Source organism: Saccostrea cucullata, unplaced genomic scaffold (assembly GCF_032062105.1).
Source record: "Saccostrea cucullata isolate Sc308-1 unplaced genomic scaffold, CSIRO_AGI_Scuc_v1 ctg13517, whole genome shotgun sequence".
In the NCBI taxonomy this organism is placed as follows: domain Eukaryota; kingdom Metazoa; phylum Mollusca; class Bivalvia; order Ostreida; family Ostreidae; genus Saccostrea; species Saccostrea cuccullata.
Genome location: NW_026921251.1, coordinates 3,158 through 18,622, shown reverse-complemented (window position 1 = coordinate 18,622; position 15,465 = coordinate 3,158). Strand labels below are relative to the sequence as shown.

General features: G+C 33.5%; 1 protein-coding gene and 1 long non-coding RNA gene across 4 annotated transcripts; one reads left to right on the top strand and one right to left on the bottom strand.

Moving 5' to 3' along the window:
* Positions 1–11: 11 nt before the first annotated feature.
* LOC134259581 (uncharacterized) lies at positions 12–7,007 on the bottom strand. 2 transcript variants are annotated; one of them, XR_009990379.1, is made up of 4 exons: positions 6,895–7,007; positions 6,070–6,145; positions 5,721–5,851; positions 12–26 (listed from the first exon to the last, which is right to left on the bottom strand). It is a non-coding gene; the product is annotated as an uncharacterized LOC134259581 (long non-coding RNA). The 2 variants fall into 2 exon arrangements; XR_009990378.1 differs by lacking the exon at positions 6,895–7,007 and having other exon boundaries at positions 6,070–6,198.
* LOC134259580 (thialysine N-epsilon-acetyltransferase-like) lies at positions 6,670–11,545 on the top strand. 2 transcript variants are annotated; one of them, XM_062742187.1, is made up of 5 exons: positions 6,670–6,841; positions 10,110–10,161; positions 10,450–10,518; positions 10,627–10,772; positions 10,896–11,545. In XM_062742187.1, the coding sequence occupies exons 1-5, from the start codon at positions 6,779–6,781 to the stop codon at positions 11,070–11,072; spliced, it is 507 nt and encodes a 168-aa protein (XP_062598171.1). In that variant the 5' UTR covers positions 6,670–6,778; the 3' UTR covers positions 11,073–11,545. The 2 variants fall into 2 exon arrangements, with proteins under 2 accessions (XP_062598171.1, XP_062598172.1); XM_062742188.1 differs by having other exon boundaries at positions 6,771–6,841; positions 10,069–10,161.
* The last annotated feature ends 3,920 nt before the right edge of the window (positions 11,546–15,465 follow it).

Below are 15,465 nucleotides of genomic sequence, written 5' to 3'. Positions count from 1 at the left end.
AATGTAAGAATGCTGGGATTCGTAATCTAAATAAATTCAAACGTTTGAGCAAATAAATTCTCTATGCATGATACTGTGAGAGATATCATTTGACAACAAAAACCTTTTACATTTGACACCGAATCTCACTCTTTTACAGATGTATTACAGAATGATGGCATTTTGTGACAGATTAATAAATAAATTTAGTAACGGATCCAACTTAACAGGACATAATCCTTATATGGCACGCCGATTGGTTCAAAAGTATTTTCTGCACAACGATCAAGATTTTATACACGAGCTAGATGAAAAAATTACACGAGTAAAATAAAAATGCACGTATAGGTAAAAATTGCACATAGTTTGAAAGATTTTAACACAAACAAAGTGAAAAACACACGAATCCGACATTTTTTGCACGATTTAGGGGTATAATATGCAGAAACAAAAATCAAAAATTGCACGAGCAGAGGAAACTAAAAATTACACAAACAATTTTACTGCGCATACAGCTGCGCATATCATTATTATGCACATAGAATATTCATTGTGTTCTTGGTTTTCTGTACTCTTTATCGCTTCATGTATACTTAGCTGGATGTAATCGAGAATGGAAATTAAATGGCGTTGACGATGGCATGTGCTTTATTTTGCTTCTTTATTTCTTTGCTAAAACTCGATCCGATTTCTAGCTAATGTCAATCGAACAATTATGAAGTGTTTCCATGTGATCTATCTGTGAGAATACGTTTTTCGAAAATATTATGTTTTTCTAATATTGACCGAGATCATAACCAATATACAGAGGTATTATCTGATGCCGGACAAAAACTGTGACAAGAAGGAATCGTATAATGCGGGTAAAAAAATGCATACTATGCATAATCGACTCCGAACTAAAAGTACCTAACGATAAACAGTACGTTTGACTAGGAACTTGATTTTCTGAAAAAAAAATGTTAGAATTATTTTATGTTTTTTTATTTAAATAAACTCTCTATAGCTTTTGAAAATTTCTAATTTGTAGATACATCTTTAACAGAAATTACTTGTATAAATATGAAATTAACACTCGCAATCGATTAATAAAGTTGATTCTTCATGAAGTTGGCAGAATTATTGCTGATTATAATCATTAAGCTGTAGAATTAATTTTGGTACTTTTCATTTGTACCTATTTTATTTTCTTTACCACTCGGAATAGGAAATTATATATACCTATATTAGATTCATTTGGCTGGATAAATATTTTTTTAAAGTTTAAGAACGTTTGGATTACGTTAGCTGTATACAGCACGTACGTATTTAGATCTCATGCGCGGATCTAGAGGGGGTGGGGGGGTTACCATAGACCCTCTTGGAAAACGCTGAACCCCCCACCCCCACCCCCCGGGAAACGCGAATATGTGTGTGAAATGGATGTGGAAAATTAAATTTTTGTTAAAATATAAGTCATAAAAAAACTCTCCCCCCCCCCCCCCCCCCCACACGAAATAGATTTTTGACGTTTTGGCGAGTTTGTTTTCTTCCTTCCTTTCTTTCTTTTCTTGTCAAGAAATTTCTGGGATTGGATTTAGTTTTTGACTGGGATGGACCCCCCCCCCCCTTGGAAAAAATATCTGGATCCGCGCCTGCATCTAACGCCAAACATAAAAAATATTTTATTCTAATAACACATGTATTCATACTTATGAAATATCAGGATATCAGTTTCGTTGGAGATCTAAGTCTACTTTGTTATGAATTCTTTTCCATGTAATCTCATATTTTCAGTTATAAACTACTCAATTAAAAACAAGACATTTCTTGTGAGCGTTACCCTCATTCGTAATGGCGATTACATGATAAATGTTTTCATTTTAATAAAAAGGACCAGAAAAAAGGAGGATATATATACCCTGTTTGTTTTATGTACATGCGCTTTTGTGTTTTATTACTTTTAAAACAGTGTGCTTTACTAAGTACATTTATATTACATACAATGTTACAAATAGGATGCAATAAAAAAAATTAGAATGGATACAGCAGTGTCATAGAATGCGTTTTATCACTCTTAAAAAATGCAAATAATTCATGTTCTTTATGCTGTTTACATTTCAAATTCGATTTCATGATTTTTAAAATTATTTTCCAAACACTACGTTTCTTGTAAGATTACTTTTTTTACCCAAATACATGTATATGGCCATTATAAAAAAAGAACATGATTATATTATTACAAAACAAAATTAATCGTCAATTAGGCCTATAGAAACCCCCCCCCCCCCCCCCACCTTGTTTTGTTGTTGTTGTTTTTTTTGGATAAAGAACCTACTTCCATTGTAAAATGTCCACTGAAAAGCCCCCTATTTTGTTGCTGGATTGGAATTGAAGGTGCCTCACTACCTCAACGAAATAGGATTTTCGAGATTGGACGCTTTACCTTTTTTTTTTTGCTTGTTAATAAGGTTTTTTAGGTTATTTGGCACCCCCCTTTTAAAAGAGATACTACATATGTATCTGCATATTATAATTTTAAATTATGTATTTTTTTAAATTGTCTACTATAGTAACTCCTTTATAAATATGCATTTTACCTATTCAAAATAATCTACTCTAGAAAAACAGAAATTAAGTTGAAATTCACATAAGTAAACCACTGTATAATTTTACATTTTACATTTTCATGGATACATGTATTTATGTAATCACCACACGTTGTTCAAAATTTAAGACTACATGTACTACTTTTTCACACTGGGCAAATTCCACAACCCAGATGACAGCAACATTGCTTCAAAATCTCTGTAGGAATTGCTAATAACCTCCAATCAAAAGGTATCATTGAAGTGTCAAATAACTATAAATCGATTAGCGTACACATGTCTTTCATTCCATCCCAGTAGGGAGGAATTTCTCGATGTGAAAAGGTCACACATCCACATCCTTAATTATTACTAAAGTACACACAGTGGGTAGTGGAGGAGAAGAGTTTGTTTTGTTGTTAACTCTCCTGTATTAACTCACGCTGTTTTTATTTATTTACCTTTACTATGATAATATCATTGTTTTAAACTTTCAAAAGATATTGCTATATAGAGGAATGAAACAAAAAATCTAACAATTAAACACGCAACTGATAATATACAGCTAGTTTATATGCACCCCCCTTTTAACGTTATCTATATTTTAATCGGGGATGTTAATTCATATGCATATTGTGTGCCTGTCAATTTTTACATGTATACAAGTAACAGCTTTTTAAGAAGCTTGCCTGACTAAATCAATCAATTTATCTGCATGAAGAGTGATAACCCTTTTGAGCAATACTTTGTGGGTTTAAAAAATATCCTAACTTTATATTTTGAGAACTTTATGTAATTGAAATCTTGATTTTAGTGAACAGGTAGAAGAATCATCTCTACACTGCATACTTAAAAACTTTGTAGTTGAAGGGGGGGGGGGGGTGTCTGCAAGTGGAGTGATCTGCCCTTGGATCTAAATTGATTTCAAGCTACATTGTAACACCTATTATAAAATCTGTTATCAAATCATGAATTGTGAACATTTTAAAAGATGGATATAATCAAAAACACATTTTGTTGGAGTGTATTATCTCCTCTGAAGTAAACAGTACATGTAGTAATGTGTGTTCATTATTTTTTTTTTCTTAAAAGGGGAGGAGGATGACACTATCATATAATACATGATATATTGAGAGTGAAATAAGTAAATTCAATAGTTAGGCTTTGTAGAAAGAAATATCCAAGATTATTCACTACTTTTTCATTTATTGTGTGCATCTGAACAAGATCATGCATCTGGAGACGATGGCTTGAACTACGTTGTTTATTATTATTGGACTCGTCCATTTATGGAATAAACCAACCGCGGGATCGGTAAACAAATTAGAAACATCATTTCTTTAGTTTTACATGTCCATATACCATGTATACTGATGTATACGATATGTTGTTTTAAAGAATGGTATAAATCTTGTAGATAGAATTTCTGAAGCATTAGAAGGAAGTTAAAAGGACAAACTTTAATTCCATGGAAGTTAGCACACCCATTCATACAATAGAACAATCCAAGGAAAAAGCGCGAAGATAGCTTACTAGTGACATTTGGCGCGAAAAGAGCGATTCACCCCTTTCGTAGAATATAAATGGACTGATCCAGTAGTATAGAAATGCAGAAAAAAAGGATACACGGACATATTGAAACGGCAAATCATATGGAATAATCTGTTCCATGCAAAAAGATTAAAGGAAGTAAACACTGCAGTATTTCGCATCAGTAATATTTTTCTTTTTTCTGAAAACTGTTTCTTTTAAAATGCAGGTAAAGAATTCCAATGTAAATCAGCGTGCACAAAATCTAGCTCTTTAGATATGGTCGCACATTTTCGGATCTTGGAAATATCAATCCTTATACTGCCTGACGCCGTGACGTCAGGCAATAACACGTTAGGCATATTCTTGAGAGTCTAGCGTAATTCTGAAAGACCGAATCTTTTTTGTCATCTCCCTCGGGAGATGACACATTAAGATTGTATGCCGGAAGTGAAGTCCTAGTGTAAGCCTCCATTAATCTTTCGGGAGTCCTCGATGTTTTACAGAGTTCCAAGTAGCCTGTAAACTGGTTTTCTTTAAGAAGAACTAGCTTATGAGTGTGTGATCTACTTTCGGTTTAGGCCTATTTGAAAGCCAAGGAAAATTTAGAAAAGAAGTACGATGCTTATAAATATCTGTAGTTTCGGTGTGTAGTATATATATTGATCCTCAATACTATGCCTTGTTCAATTGGTAATTTTTAAGCCACACAAGGAGAATTGACAATGACGTGATTTCTATATATACATGTAGATTTGTTGACGCGAAGGGAAAACTGGTTCTCGCACAAAAGAACAAGCTTAGAATTAGATTCTGCAAAAAATGAAAGAAAAGTGGTCAACGCTAATTTTATGTTAATTTTTTAGTCTGTAATTGGATTTATTAAATTAATTCCTGTAAAACTTTAATGATTAGCTGCTTTTTATGAATGATAATTATTGTTGATAATTCCGTATTGTGTTAAGAAAATATTGTTCAAGGAAAGTATTTGAATTTAAGTATATTGTAAACACCCAGAAGCACAAAGACCGCTAGAATGAAATTTCACCAAAAATCGCCTTGGGTGCTCTCGCAGACGTCCATGCTTTCAATATAATATATACTGCAGCCAAAAGAAACTGCGTAATTTACGGTGGAGTTTGCTTCAAATAAGTCATTTGGGAACTTCAGGTGTAATAATCCATATATTCATTGCATTAAAATATTTCCCTTTCTGTTTTATTTCTTTGACATAATTGATACCAAAGAGATGACATTTCAGGCTTTCTGGAAAGCCAAACTTGTTAAAAGATTAATATTGTTCACACATTACTCATCCTCTTGTTTTATAACGTTCCAAGCTTCCAAGCCACGCCGATCTGTTCTCTAATGAATATTAATGAAATGTGCGCAATGAGGATGCGTCGTATATTATGTCGATGTTGTATTCTCACTTGTGCAGTTTTCGTTTTTACGTTTGTGTAATTTTCTCGTTATATCGTGTAAATCTTTTGTTGATTGTGTAGTTTTTGTATAGTGTGTGTAAATTTCAATAACTTTGTGTGTATTTTCCGCGCTTTGTGTAAGTTTTGACTAACTCGTGTAATTTTTGTTTAAGGTCGTGAAGAAAATACTTTTGAACCAATCGGCGTGCCATATCCTTACCCCGTGCTGTATCGAAACCAAGACTAATGTCTTCAATTTTTCCGTTTTTGTCCGGAAGAAGAATATCAGTTATTGTGGCTCCAAAATTAATTACACGAATGGTCACATTATTTTGATTGGTAAAATTAAACCTGTTTTAAAAATATGATGAAAATATCATAAACAATACTATAAGACATACTGATTTTGCATTCATTTTTGGAATTTAACAGAGAATGAAAAGAAAATGTAAATTTAGAGGATTTACATCTTCCTCTCTAAATATGAATATCAAAACTACTTGGATAACAATTAAAATTTATTAGGGCATAAAATAACCATGTTATTAATGGAATCTGGTGTAAATTACCTCGTGACAGGTGTTCCATCTTTTAAGGTTCCAAATGAGTCCTGTGTGGGAACGACTCCGGCCATGTCGTAAACTTCTACAAGGCACTAACTAGTTATCAACAGGGTATTAGTTTGAGCTGACTTTTGATTAAATTATTCTAGCTGCAAATCTCTATATATAGTCAGCTATAATACTTTAATACATATACACTGTAATTTATTTATTTATTTATTTATTTATTTATTTTTTTTTTTTTTTTTTTTTTTTTTTTTTGTTGAGGACAGGTATTTACGTATATAGTGAATATTATAAGAGCAAGAAGTTGAAAAGAACGTGATCAAATCTTTACTATCTGACAGTGCTTCTTTCTGTTTTTTAACGGTGCACTAGTTTTTTTTTAAACGCACGTACAATCAGTTTAAATATTTTGTCTCTACACGTTCCTATATTATATCATCATTCAAATCATTAAATATTTCCTTCAATGGCTTACAGAATTTGATTTTATTAATTTTTTAAAATTAATTCATTTTATTTATTTATTTATTTATTATTATTATTTTTTTTTTTGCAGGTCATGAAATTAAAGGTCATTAAAGGCCTCAATATCGCCGCACCAATAACGTAATGAATGAATTTGCGTTCACTCTCACGAATAATGTTTATGACACTTTTAACCATTCGTACTTTCCTTGGACACATTTTGACCTAGTTTAAATATTTAATCATGTCAGTTGTCGTACGTAAAGCAATTGAGTCCGACTGTCAGGGCATTTTGGATCTCATTACAGTAAGATAATTACATAATTTTACATTACATTAATTGCGTAAAATTTTTCTAACCTAAGGCGCTGCGTCAGGTATGGAAAACCGGAACTATTTTTACCACCCGTTATCGAATCTGCAAAGGTTTTTCCTTCAAGTAAGGAAACTGTAAAGGGCAATTATTCAATTGATTAAACAAACATTGATTAAATTGAGGTATAAAATTTTATTGATTTTAAAGGATGTATTTAAAAAACACAAGTTAAAAAGTAACGAAAGAAAGTGCAAAATAGAAGTGGAAAAAAATAAACAAAGATTCTATCTATCAATTCTATCGTATTGTTATTGTCCATATCAACGTTATGTCAGTGACTTTTATGAAAAAAAAAATTCGGAGATTGTATCAAAATCCTTTGTCTACCGACATCCTATTTCTTGGGACCTATCTGGTTAACTATTCATTTTTTGCACACGCTTACAATAAAGAGATGTGGGGTATATTTTGCCTTGGGCCAGAGAATAATTAATTTTTTGTTTAAAATATAGATTTTTATAATTAGGTTCTGCGAACTGAAAAGATAAATTTATAAATCCTAATACTTACAAGAATCGAGGAAGGAAATTTTGAATGAGACAACAAATTATTGTTTTGTTTTTTGTTTATTTGTTTGTTTTTTTGTGTTTTCGATTGTTTATCATTGGTCCCTAGCTGTGTATCTTCCATTTTTTTAATCTTCTTTTGTAACATCGTCGTATAACATTCAGAATTCATTAACTTATTAGAACCCAGCACTCTTTATGAAGAATTTGATTAACTGCTCACAAACCACAGCCAATTTAGAGTGTGCAAGTACCATTTTACTTTTTTAGTAGGCAGTTAAAAATCCCGCCTTCGTTGGGGTTCATCTCATGCACACGTCAATTTCATTGAATTTTATTCAGTTTCAATTGGTCATTGTGATCTTATGATCAGATCACCTTTGTTGTAATGTTTGCTCTGCAACCATAAGAATAATTGTGAATAAGTGTATACGTTTTTTTTTCCTTTTGAATTGAACGTACAAATTTAGTTTTCTTCTAATACATGTACCTTTTTATGCAAGGGTTTAACTTTGTTACCATAACGATGGGTACGACATTTATGTCACTTAAAACGATCTTTCTGTTAGCAGATGCAAATGTTTTGTAGGATAAGTTCAATTTCTGATTGTTATATCCTCTTTTATCCAAATATTTAGAAATGATTCAATTTTTTAGTAGAGCGTGAATGCTTAGTGTTCTTCAGATGAGATGTATAACATATACATTCTCCTTTTATTAGAGGCTCTCGAAGACAGAAGGGCTATAGAAACATGCATTGTAGTTTGGAGAAAGGATATCGAACATTTTTCACGAAAAACTATTTTTAACTGGAAAGACCTTATCAGAAAACTAAAGAACAAGATGCGTTTGTGAAACAATGATGCCCCGTTTGGCGGCTTATAGCGCAGCTTAATCGAAGATTCGGGTGTACATAGTGTAAGCTTCCTCGGCACCCTGTCAAATGCCAATCAGCTTACAGTGTTTCCATCCCGTGTAAATTCAATCAATCAAATTTTATCAGGACTACTCATGACATCCGTCCACATATAAAAAGGGGGGGGGGCATCCCCAGCCCGTCGCATGTATTTAAACACCCTTGATAATTTACTTCACATCCTTGTAAATCATAACCAAGTTCCATTTCTCGTTTCAAATATTTCATTTAATAAAAACTTCAATGAAATATAACAAAACAGTCAGTACATCTATATGAGTCTAAGTCCTAGCTTAATTAACATCTCTGGCCTAATAAAATATAGTGGATTGCGATGCCCGTGCGGTGGAGAAATGATACGCTACTTAATTAATTTGTATTAGTTTACATTATTTTCTCATACCTAAGTCGCTAGTAATTTACAGTCAGTGATGTTGATGACGTAATATGATCTGATCGTTATGATCGTCGTGTTAAACTGGCGTTCGCTGCTCTTATATATAATGGTCACGTGATCACAACAAACCAATGAATAATTGTCCTTTCTGGAGCATCTCAAAACTACTTTACGTACATATTGTATAAAACAAAGAAAATAATGTCGCTCAAAATGTCCTTTGTAAAGTAGGAGCTATAAATTCTATTCGATATATATAATAAACTAAGTTCAACAAACAATCTGTAATAAAACCGACACACACAATCCTCGGCGTAGTAATACCGAACAATAATGCAAACACATAAGTCTTACGCTATAAATTCAAGTTCCAAAACATTTCGTCAAATAAAACAATTAAATGACAATGCTGCAATAAAATAACATTTAACTATCTATTATAAATATTTGACGACACGGACAGTGTTACTTCGATCTTATCAATTGTAAAACAACAATGCTTATGTCACATGACTACTTCCTTCGTAAGAAAGATGGCAAGCGCCCAATTTACAACACATGTGATAATGCTGAAATAAGTAAGTAAATTACAGTCGTAATATGGTAGACAATAATGATGAAAAACTGACATATAACATCTTAGTATCACTGTCCCTTACTGTCTGTTCAACAATATCTCACTAGATCCTCTAGTAACACAAAAACAGCATTTGTTTATATAACAACGTCGAAGTGCAATTTGTATTGTATCAATAATTTAAGTAAACAATAAGATGATGAAATAACAAGAACAATAAAACATTTCTAATAAATTTACAACTGGATGCTACTTTACATCACTTAAAAACACTCCACCATCAGCGTGTGATAATATGCAAAATTCTAAAGTCCAACCCCCTGCATATTATATGGTGACTAACCACTATAATATAACAATAACACTAAGCTGAAATCCAACCCCCATACATATCACAGTCAAGTACTAAGTCCATAATATTACAATAGTTTTTTGTCCTGTCCGTCCGTCTGTCTGTTTGTCAATAAAAGCTTTAACCTTGTCCATAAATTTTGAATGGGTGGGGCTATCTCTGCCTTTATATTTCACATTCCTCGTGATAAGAACTTTCTTCAGGTATCATTAAATTTGACCTCGTGACCTTGGAATTTGACCTATTTTTACCAAAAATTCCCAACTTTATCCTTTGCCATAACTTTTGAATTGTTGATGCTAAGACTTTCATACTTCACATGTGTATTTTTTTTTTTACTAGACTTTCAACTGGAATATGTTTTTGACCTTGACCTCAGTCTGACCCACTTAAAAACATTTATTCTACAGGCTATTTAGTAATTACAGTGTATTTGATATTTTTCTGACAGGAATTGGCAGTTTACGAAAAAATGGAGGATCAAGTGAAAATGAAAGTTGAAAGTAAGTAGATATTTTAATAATTAGAAGGGAAAAAAAATCATTGTTTTACAAGAATTGTCAGTTTTCATTTGAATTTATTTTTATTCTACTTGTTAATAAAACGCAAATAGACTAAAAATCTATTGTATAAATGAAAGTAATATAAATTTACTTTTACATGTACGATTGGAATCATTTGCTAGGCATGTGTTTTTCTGAATTTTGTTGACTTCAATACCATGCAAAGTTAATTTTCTTTAGTCTATAGTGTTCAATTAGTATTATCTTTTTCTTACGACTGCTACATAGCATTACGTGAAGATGGCTTTGGGAATGAAAAATACTTCCAATGCTTTGTCGCAGAAAACCAAGAAAATGGTACGTTTTAAACTATACAATGTCATGTTGTTAACATTGCATATATTCACGTACATGTGACAGTGTTATCTAGTAAACAATGTATTTAAATTGCTACTTAAAATGTAGGTTCCTCAAAACTGATAGGATACGTATTGTACTATTACATTTATTCAACGTGGGAAGGGAAATGCATTTACATGGAGGACTTGTACGTGTCCCCGGAGTACAGAGGGAGGGGCATCGGATCTAAGTTAATGGGATCTGTTTGTAAGGTAAGTCACAAAGAAACACAGAACCATAAACAATGCGTGTACATTCATCTACACTCTATCAACTATGGCACCTCGTTGTTTAGCTACGTGTATTAACAATAATTTTAAATATCTTAATTGTAGACGGCTGTAGAGAAAAAATGTGCCAGAGTCCACTTTGCGGTGCTTGGTTGGAATAAACCCTCCATTGATTACTACAAGCGTCAAGATGCCATTGATTTAACGGAAGAAGAGGACTGGCACTTGTTCCGATTAACCGGAAGTGCTATCGAAAAAATGGCAGCCAAATGTGATTTATGATAAACTATATAGAAAATCTGATTTCACAAATTTGTATAGCTATAACTGGACTTTTACGAGAAGCACTGACTTCTACGGTTGACGTTTACTTGGACATTTAAAAATGTATCATGTACGGAGGGACAGAATTGATAATACATAAGAAAACTTTTCTTATGGTTATAGAAATGTTTTCAGAGGCATTTGCATGTAAAGGCCGAGAGTTAAAGGTAAGTTGGTTGTCATTGTCTTCAAGGACAACTTATATGTGCATTGAAATTACCCGTTATTTTCATTTGATTAAATGTTAAGCTAAATATTCATATCGTAAAAGAGCTTCCGTACATTTTCCTAGTGTAAAAGTAAGCCGTAAACTGTAAAAGTCAGCGCTTCTCGTAAAAGTCCATTACTCAGACATACACTGTGTATTTTCAGAGTCTGAAGAGACATCGTCCTTCTATGTCTGTTGATATAGTGTAACAATAAAAAATGAAACAAGAGACATAGATGATATTGAATCGCTCTTCTGATAAATTGTACAACCTATGACTTCTATTTGAAACCTCCAAGTGTCCTGTATATTTAGATAAAGCCTTGAAATTGTAAAAGCAGGCCATAATGACCTACATTTTGCTTAAAACACTCCGGGGACCAAGGATGAATCAACGAACAAAGTGTGATGAATCGAAGCCCCCTCTTCATCTTGAATATTTAGATATAGCCATGAAATTCCAAAAGTAGGTCACAGTGACCTACTTTTTGGTAAACATACTCCAAGACTCCAAAATGCCTCAAATAACGAAGATTTAGAGACTTACTATTTGAAATACCTACTTTTTGTCGACATATTCTGAGGACACAAAATGCATCAGATAAAGATTGATGATTCTTAGCCAGTGAGAACCCAAAATACTTAGTATTTGAATAATGCAATAACATTTCAAAAGAAGGTCACAGTGACATATTTTTCAGTTTACATTCTCCGAAGATCCAAGATGCATCAACTAAGTTTAAAACATGATTGTGACGTAAACCTTTTGTTTGTGTTGTCCATTCTATAGCTTAGTGTTGAGCTAACTCCCCTAAAAATCCATTAAGTCACCTGTAAGTGTCCATTCTTTTGGGAAAACTGTCCATTCTCTTTAAGAATGGACAGATTTTTTCAATAAGAATGGACAGTTAAAAACAAAGAGAATGGACAGTTAAAACAAACAGATTGGAGAGTTACAGGTAAACCTTGGCATTAATGTACATGTGAATAACAAAAAGAAATTGGAGATATAAGTTAATCCAGAACGTCTGCATCGGATCTAGATCTGTTCGATTTTACACATTTAAATCCATGAGTAATGCACATTATTTCAATTCACAAAACTTGAATTTAAATGACACAACTTCACATTTGATTAAGATTTTGGAAGCATCATTCCTTCGATTAGAATCCATTTTAAGCTTGAAGTAGGCTTATATTAAATCCATCACCGACCCAGAAAACGGTTTGCACCATGAAAACTACACTGCTGCAGTGAATATTTCGGTAGCAAATAATTTAAATTGAAACATTTCCAGATTTGATTTGATATACATATTCAGGTCAAAGTTTGGCCCATGGCTTTCCAACACTGGGATCACAATTTGCATTTCACCATTACATTGCTGCAATTAATATATCCTCAAAAACCGAATTCAAATTAAAAAAAAACAACACATTTCCAGTTTGAATTCGAAATATCTGTATTTGTCGTCGAAGTTTTGGGGGGATCAAAGTTTGGAAAATATTTTCTTTTACGCTTACTATTCCCTGTTTCCAGGTCAAAGTACTATGTTTCCAGGTCAAAGTAATAATAATAATAATAATAAAAATTTCTATAGCGCCCTATATAATAAAAAGTATCACCCTAAGGCGCTTTACATAGAATGTACATAAAACATTGCATATATTACTTTAAAAATAAAAATTTGACTTATATTGAAAATGTCTTGTTTTGATATAGAATAAGAATAAAAATTACAGTCACAAGGACTTAAAAATATAATGTTTAAGAAAAACAAATAAAAATTCAATAGATAGATCAATCTAAAAAGTTAATCAAATGCTAATTTATAAAAATGAGTTTTCAATTTTCTTTTAAAACACTGGATGGATTTGGATTGGCGAATATGCACCGGGAGACTGTTCCATAAATGGGCAGCAGAATAGCTAAATTTTCTTTCACCATACGTCCCGGTGCGCACCCTTGGTAAATTGAGCAGCAAACTTCCGTCAGATCTTAGTGTGCGGTTAGTTTGACGGACAGTTACAAGTTCCTGTAAGTATTCGGGCGCAAAACCATACACAGCAAGGTAGGTAAAAACGAGGATTTTATACTTTGGCCGGAATTCCACTGGCAGCCAATGCAATTCAGCGAGAATCGGAGTGATGTGATTGTATTTTCGTCTCCTTGTAATAAGTCGAGCTGCATTGTTCTGGATTTTTTGTAGCCTTTCCACAGAACTCTTGTTTATGCCAACTACAGCAAAACTCGGTAATAGCGAAGTCACTGGGACCTATGAAATTACTTCGCTATACTATTCCCGTAGTCCAGTCGAGATGTAACTAAGGAGTTCACGAGAGTCTTGCACGCATCAGTTGAGATGAAACTCCTAATTCTTCCAATGTTGCGGAGATGATAATTGCACGTTTTAATGATGGACGCTACTTGCTTTTCCATAGTGAGAAATCTGTCAAAGTGGATGCCTAGATTACGTACAGACGTTACACTGTTAATGACACTTTCTCCAACTTTAAGTTGTAAAACTGGCACATTTTTGGATTGGAATTTCGTTGTAAAAATTATCAATTCGGTTTTATCCTGGTTTAATTTAAGAAGATTAGTCGACATCCAGGTCCCTATGTCCTGCAAGCAATTTTCAAGTCGTTTAAAATAGTTTTTCCAGTTTTCACGAGATTTTATTATCATGTACACCTGGGTGTCATCGGCATAGCAATGATATTTGAAACCGTGCTGACGACAAATTTCTCCAATTGGTTTAGAAAAAAGACAATAAAGTTTTGGTCCCAGAACGGATCCTTGTGGGACACCAAACTGAAGATGGCAAGGGTCTGACGTTTCCGTTCCAATGATAACACGTTGTTGCCTGTTAGTAAGGTATGATTTTATCCACGCTAATGATTTTCCACCAATGCCATAAGATGTTTCTAAACGTTGGAAAAGTATTGTGTGGTCTATGACATCAAAGGCAGCTGAGAGATCAAGGAGTACCATTACAGCAGATGATTGATTATCAAGGGCCTCCATGATGTCATGATTAACTCGAAGAAGTGCTGTCTCCGTAGAATGTTGTGGCCTGTAAGCTGATTGCAAAGGGTCCCTTAAAAGATATTTGTCAAGATGTTCATCCAGGCGTGTGGCAACAACTTTTTCTAAAATTTTAGATACAAAAGGGAGGTTTGAGACAGGACGGTAGTTCTTATAGACGTCTTTATCGAGTCCAGATTTCTTCAGTAGTGGTCTTACTAATGCCTCCTTGAACAGTGATGGTACTTCTGATTGGTCGAATGAGATATTTATAATGTTGGTAATAAATGGAACTATAGCATATCCAAGTTCTTTTTTAAAATCGACGTCGGGAGTGGGTCAAGTTCACACGATTTGGTCGGTGCGTTGCCTAGAATTGTTCTCACTTCGTCGTTTCTTGTGGGTCTGAAGTTCAGCAATGGCTCGCCGCTGAATGGAATATCCTTATCCATAGTTCTTTCCATGTTAAAGGTAGTAAGTTCTTTAAAACCATCTCTAATTGTGGCCACTTTGTTAATGAAGAATTCAGAGAATGCGTTAGACAACTCTCTATTAGATGTCGACGATGGTAGAATACTTTCCTGTTGTTTTCCCATCAGTGTCTTCGACAATTTGAATAGTTGCTTGTGGTCCTTACCGCATTCTTCAATCTTTTGAGAAAAATAGTCTTGTTTGGTTTTATAGACAAGTCTGGCTGTCGTAGAACACATGTCCCTAAAAATTTGTCGATGAACCTCTAGTCCTGTCCTACGCCAAACTCTTTCGGCTCTGCGTCTCTTGCGTTTTGCATCACCGAGTTCTTCGGAAAACCACTGGGTGTTTGGTCGAAGTAGAACAGATTTTGTACATAAGGGAGCATGTTTTTCCACAGCGTTTCGTAATGTGGAGTTATAATGGTCAACTAATTGAGCAACAGGCAAACTTGTATCAGGTATTTCAAGATTGATATCCTTTGATAACTCATCTAGGTCAACATTTTTCCATTTGCGGAAAGTTATTTCTTTCTTGATGCGCTTTTTTTGCTACATGATAGCACGGCTTGAATGGAATAATGATCACAAAACGAGTTTCCATGTGCATCGAACAAGTTTGGATCTTGCACTGATGGTTTGGTC